A 6,732-nucleotide genomic window follows, 5' to 3' on the forward strand; every position below is an offset into this window, starting at 1 on the left:
GTAAATGAAACAGATTTCAAGAAGATGAAGAAAGTGGTGGAACACTGCAGAAAATATTCCAGCAGCCAAAGCCCAAAATAAGGTAGCCCCAGCGCTCCAACAGTATATATAGAAAGAAGGAATGTAGCTACCAGTTATTTCATTAGAGGGAAAAAATGACAGTCTTAGAAACAGCCTGATGAGAAGAATTTTTAATGAAACAAAAACTTAAGATGAAAGACTTAAAAAGAAGGTTAAAAAAAAAACTCAACCACTATGAGAGGCAAAAGTTGAGGGACATGAATGGTTTTCAGAAGAAAAAAAATCAGTACTCCTTGGGCAAATGGCTGATTTGGAGTCTGCACCAGGAAATGGGAAAAGATATGCTTAGAATAACTTGTGCTGAAAAGGAAGAAAGGTGTCAGAGACTACTAGGGCCTTTTAAGAAGTACGCAGGAGATAAATATAAACTGAGCATCAAAAAAAGAATATTGCCTTCAAGGGGTTGAAACAAATTTACAAACAAATTACAAACAAATCTAAGATCTTACTGATACTTGAAAAAGAAAAAAAAACTCACTGGTTGTTAGGGCATTAAATCATAACTCAGAAAATTGATAAAAGGGAAAAAAAATCAAGCCTTTCCCTTGTCCTTCCTATACAATCTTTTTTTTCAGAAGACCCAAGTAGTTCATGAGGGTAAATTTTTTATTTTTCGAGAGTAAATTCTTTATAGACAGAATTCCAACTGATAAATGCAAGAGGAATGATAGGTTTAGATCATCATTTTGCAACCTCTGATGAAATGGATCTGGGTTACAACTATCAGGGGTGTTACAATCATTAGGCGAAAGGTAGAAAGGTAAGTTGACCCCACCTGAACCCACTAATCACTCTTGTTATCTCAAGCAGGGACACAGTCAGGCATCATGCCTCTCATGATGCGATGCAACAGATTATACACAGTAATACCTACCAAGAATGCTCGCTCTTAAGTCTGAATCTAATCAAACCACTATATCTCACTGCCAGATTACAGGAAACATGGAAAATAAATGAACAAACTAGACAACATCACAAGTAAGAAGTGACCCCAGAAGTGGACATTCTACTTGACAAACGACCTGCTGTCTCCATCACATCAAAGGCATGAAAAAAGAAACGGGGGGAGGAGATGGTTATAAAATAAAACAGATTTGAAAACCTAACAACCAAACACAATGCATGGACCTTAATTCCTGGTTGCAACCAATCATAAGTGAAAAGACATCTCTGAGAAAAATTAAATATGGGAATTATGTTAAGGAATTATTATTAAAATTTTAGGCAAGAAAGGCACACTTTTTTTTTTAAGGAACAAAGTCCTTATCAGAGATGTAAACTGAAACACTAGAGTGAGATGACACAATATTTAGGATTTTGTTTTAAAATACACCAGTCCCTCACAAAAGAAAAGTGGGGAAAAGAGAAATAAGTGAAATGAAATTGATAAAATGTTAATAGCTAAAGATAGGAAGTAATTACATTGTTCTTTCATAATGTCCCCAACACAAAGTTAAAAAAGAAAATTAAATGGTTTTGGTGTAAATTCAATCTGTCCCTTATCTTAGCAGTGATTTTTTAGGAGGCAGTAAGAAAAAGCTAGTCATTCCACCTAGCCTAAAGAGGTGCAAAGAGTCTTAATCAGCTTGCATTCTGAATTCAGTATGACAATAAGTGACTGAACCAAGGAACCAGGAGTTCTATAGTAACAATCAAATGGCAGCTTATATTCTCCCAATAAGAGACAGCCTACAAGCCACCTGGGTTGGGCAACACAACTCACAAAGAGCTTATCTGATGACAGTTGATGTCAGATTGTTAAGATCTGGGACAGCCCAAGGCAGCATGGGCAAGGGCCACACAGATTCCTAAATCAGATCTTGGTCAATACAGAAGTTGCAAACTTTCCTACCAGCTTGTGTAATACACAAAGCTACTTTCTTACCCTGGTAATGAATCTGTGCTAACTTGTCCCTATAATCACTCAGCTATAATCCAGAAGTACAGCTCATGACATACAGAACTGAAGGTCCACACAAAGAGCTTAGCCATGATTTACTTGCATTAATATCACTGCCCTAACCAAGGGGCTAACCACATGACCCCAGGTGTTTACAAGTCACCCACTGGTTTGATACACACTGCTTGTGTTTTTCTCTTTCCATCAAACACTTCTGTTATGGACTGAATATTTGTGTTCCCCCAAAATTAATGAAGCCATAAGCCCCAAGATGCTGGTACTTGGAGGGCCTGGGGGAGGTACTAAGGGTGAGATAGGTCATGAGGGTGCTGTCTCCATGATGGAATTAGTGGCCTTATAAGAAAAGGAGAGAGATCGAAGAATCAGAACAAAAAATTCTAAAATTTGTATGAAAATACAAAAGACTCCAAATAGTCAAAGCAAGTTTTAAGAGAGAGAACAAAGCTCCAGGTATCACATACCCTGATTTCAAACAGTTTATATTGCAAAGGTACAGTCATTAAAACAGTATGGTACTGGTACAAAAAGACATACACAGATGCCAGTATCTATATCAAAACAATGTGGTACTGGCACATAGAGAACTCAGAAATAACCCATGCTTATACAGCACACTGCTGCTGCTGCTGCCGCTAAGTCGCTTCAGTCGTGTCCGACTCCATGCGACCCCATAGACGGCAGCCCACGTTAATCTATGACAAATGAGGAACATACAACAGAGGAAAGACAGCCTCTTCAATAAATAGAGTTGGGAAAGCTACAGGCAAAAGAATCAAACTGGACCACTTTCTAACACCATACACAAACTCAAAACAGATTAAGGACTTACAAACATAAGATCTGAAACCATAAAACTCCTAGAAGAAAACATAGGCAGTACACTTTGCTATCAGTCTAGCAATACTTTTTTGGATCTGTCTCCTTAGGCAAGAGAAACAAAAGAAAAAATAAACAAAAGGGGCTACATCAAACTAAAAGGCTTTTTCACAGTGAAAGAATCCATCAATAAAACGAACAGGCAGCTTACCGAATGGGAGTACGTAAACTTTTTGCAAATGATATACCCAACAAGGAGTTGATCTAAAATACGCAAACAACTCATACAACTCAACACCAAAAACAAAAAATGGGCAGAGGACCTGCAGGGACATTTTTCCAAAGAACATAAGCAGATGGCCAACAGGCATATGAAAAGATGCTCAACATCACTAATCATCAGGGAAACGAATCCAAAACCACAATGAGATATCGCTTCACAGCTGTCAGAACGACTATCATCAAAAAGACAGCAAACAGCAAGTGCTGGGGAGGATACACAGGAAAGGGAATCCTGCCGTACCACTGGTTAAGGCTATAATCGGCACCGTCACTATGGAAAACAGGATGGAGATCCCTCAAAAAATTAAAATAGAACTGCCATATGATCCAGGAATCTCACACGTGGGTATTAATCCAAAGTAAACAAAAACCCTAATTGGAAAAGATATATGCACCCCTATGTTCTCTGCCATGCTATTACAACAGCCAAGATATGGAAGTAAGTGAAGTGTCCGCTGATGGATGAATGGATCAAGAAGATGGGGTATATACATATAATGAAAGATGACTCAGCCATTAAAAAAAATGAATTCTTACCATTGGTGACAACATGGATGGATCTAGAGGGTATTATGTTAAGTGAAATAAGCTAGAGAAAAACATACTGGATGATCTCACTTACATATGGAATCTAACAACCAAAACAAAATGAAAGTAGAGATACAGAGAATAAACAAGTGATGGGGGTAGCACAAAACAGGTGAACAAGAATAAGAGGTATAAGCCTCCAGTCGTAAAATACATAAGCCATGAGGATGTCATATACAGCATAAGGAATATGGTCAATAATACTGTAATAACTTCGTATGGGAACAGATGGTAACTAGCATTACATCATTACGTCATTTTCTAATGTACGCAAATACCAATCAGTATGTGGTACACCTGAAACTAACATCATATTGTATGTCAACTATATTTCAGTTTAAAAAAAGAAAAAAGAGAGAGAAGGCCATCTCTTTTCCTCCACAGGCACCAAGGAATGGTCACATCAGGACAAAGAGGGACGGTGACTGTCTACTGGCCAGGAAGTGTTCTCACCAGAAACTAAATATGCAGGCACCTTGATCTTGCACTTCTCAGCCTCCAAAACTGTGAGAAAATACGTTTCTGTTGTGTAAGTCTATGGTATTTTTTTTATGGTAGCCTGAACAAACTAATACATATTTCACCTATTTTTCTCTTTCTTTCAAACCCTTTCCAACTCCTTTGATGGGAAGGTTCCAAGATCACAAAGGTGGTTCCAAAGCCAAAGGAGGGAAAACAGTTGAAAATTATGGGTTTCCAATGTCAGAAAACTTGACAATCTTCCCCCAATTTAAAAAAAAAAAAAAAAAACTGGCCCTGCACTTATGAAATGTATTTGGAATGTCACAAGGAGAACTAATACAATATTAGAACCAAAGAAGGGCTAATAAAGTATATCTTATTTGAAGTAACCACATTCAAAATAATTAATAAGAGTAAATATGTATTTTGGCAAGGTACACCACAACATCCCAGACAGGGGGAAATTCAAGTCTCTATGCAGAAGAACACTCCAGATCTATTTACACAGAAACCCTGGGCGATCCTCCTCACAGACTGCCTGGCTGCCCTCATGTCCTCAGTATTCTGTGCAGTGAAAAAATAACTATCAAGGGTAACAGGAATACGATTTAACCTACTTTTCCCTAGACTCCTGGAAAGTCTCTAACTCTGATTTTTGTGTTTATTTAGCTATCATATCTTTGGGACACATTTCCTCACTTTCTTTGTACCCTGTACACCACATGGTAAGGTCATTTGCAGTAATTCCTAAACTCCCCTGGTCATTTGACCTAAAGATGTCCTATTACTGCTCAGCTAATCCTCAAAACATCCTTCTAAGGTAGATCATGTACAGTCATCTCTATGTGGGAAGAATTCTTAGGGAAGGAGGTACACATCCTAGAAAGGCCAAAGACTCAACATTAATTCAGACCCTTTCCTGCCCAAAGGAAGCCATACTAAACCCAGTGTTTCTCCCTAACGCTCAAGTTTCACAAACCTATCTTTCAAGAGCTGGAAGTCCCCCAGCAAGATCTTTTAAGGCAGACAACCACTTCTTTTCAAAATTGCAGACCAAAATGTCTACCTTGTGGTACCTTCTTGGTAATGTCTCCTTAATGATGCAAAAATTTTAAAAGCTAAGTAAAACCTCCCAAAGGTGCCCAAGGCCTTGGTGAGCAGGGACACCCGTAAGTCAGTAGTGCCTGCTGAGTGACTTATGAGAGATCCCAGGCCGTCCCGCTTCTCTTAACCACAAAACATGTCTGACCTGCTCGGGCCATTAGATGCACTTAGAACCCAACGAGGGACACTCCTCCACCAGGAAATCCTACCGAACACACCAGCAGGAAGTCAATATTTAAGATTCTGGGGGCGTCGCCGAGAACTAAGTGCTGGCGACTGGAGAGCCCAGGAGCTACAGATCGCCCCGGAACTTCCAACTCCGGCGTCTGTCCCTCGGCCGTGGCGGCGGCCAGAGCCAGTGTCGGTGCCCAAAGCTTGCAACGAGGCGTCCGACAGCAGTGCACACGTCTCATGCCTCCTGAAAACTGAGGTCCCGCGCTTGGGGCCTTGGGCTCGCTGTTGGGACAGGGCCGGCCGTTAGGCACCGGACACCTGCAGCTCCCCCTCTAGAGAAAGGCAAACGGCCCTTCTTCCGGCGATGCTCACGGTCCCGCGGCCAGAATCCAGGTGCGCTTGGGCTAAGTCAGGTGCACCTAAGGGAGAGGGAAACCGCCGCTCCGCGGGGGGCACCCCACGACCCCGCTTTCTCGGGCCCCTCTTCTGCCTAGTCCGGCACAAGCGCCCCACTCGCGGCACCTCCCCAACTTCCAGATGCCCTCCTCGGCCGCCCCGGAGGGTGGGCGCGGGCTCCACGTGCGCTCCTCCCACGCCCATTCCGGCCGCGCAAGACCCGGCCACTCACCCGGCCCCCAGCGGCGCTGCGCTTCCTCCGCAGGGTGAGCCCGCTCCGCAGCAGCGCCGGCAGGTCCCGCAGCCGCGGCCGCGGAGGCACCGGCAGCTGCTCACGCTCCGGCTCGCGCGCGCTGGGGCTGCGGCGCAGGGCGCCGTCCGCCGCCGCCACGGCCGCCACCGCGGCCAGAGCCGGGCTCTCGCACGGCGGCTGCATCTTGACGGAACCCACGGCCATCCTCATGCCCTGACGGCGGCAGTGGCGCCGGCGGCTCTTCCCCGCGCTCGCCTCCGCGCGCCGTCCGCGCCTTCGCCAGGCAGCAAGAGGGCGCGACTGCGGCTCGGGCGCGGGGCGCGCTGCCAGCCGCTGCCCATTGGCGCGCGCCGCGGCCCCCGCCAGGCTCAGCCCCGCGCGCCTCCCCCTCTCCGCCCAGGTGCGCCTGGCCCCGCCCCGCCCCGCCCCGCCCTCGCCGCGGCACACCTCCGCCTGCGGACCCGGCCCCCGCAGCCACTCCCCGAACCTTGAGCACCGTCTCTTCCACAGGTGCGGATTCCCAGAATCCACCACCAAACCCACTCCACTGCCCGGCCCATCCCCCTACTCCCTTTAGGCTGAAAAGTCCCACTTCACCCCCTTTTCCTGCATGCCGGGCTCGACCTGAACTTCGACCCGTGAGCTAGGAAGTGGG

At 44.9% G+C, this 6,732-nt stretch overlaps 1 protein-coding gene across 2 annotated transcripts in view; it reads right to left on the minus strand.

Moving 5' to 3' along the window:
- Window positions 1-6,331, minus strand: part of RAPGEF5 (Rap guanine nucleotide exchange factor 5) — a 234,930-nt gene extending 228,599 nt beyond the window's left edge. The window contains exon 1 of one of the 2 annotated variants that reach the window (XM_061413684.1): window positions 6,057-6,331. In XM_061413684.1, the coding sequence (XP_061269668.1) occupies window positions 6,057-6,287 (231 nt within the window). In that variant the 5' untranslated portion in view covers window positions 6,288-6,331. The remainder of the gene's footprint in view (window positions 1-6,056) is intronic. The other variant, XM_061413685.1, reaches the window with a different exon arrangement.
- Window positions 6,332-6,732: the final 401 nt, after the last annotated feature.

The sequence above is a fragment of the Bos javanicus genome, chromosome 4, assembly GCF_032452875.1.
Source record: "Bos javanicus breed banteng chromosome 4, ARS-OSU_banteng_1.0, whole genome shotgun sequence".
NCBI lineage: Eukaryota > Metazoa > Chordata > Mammalia > Artiodactyla > Bovidae > Bos > Bos javanicus.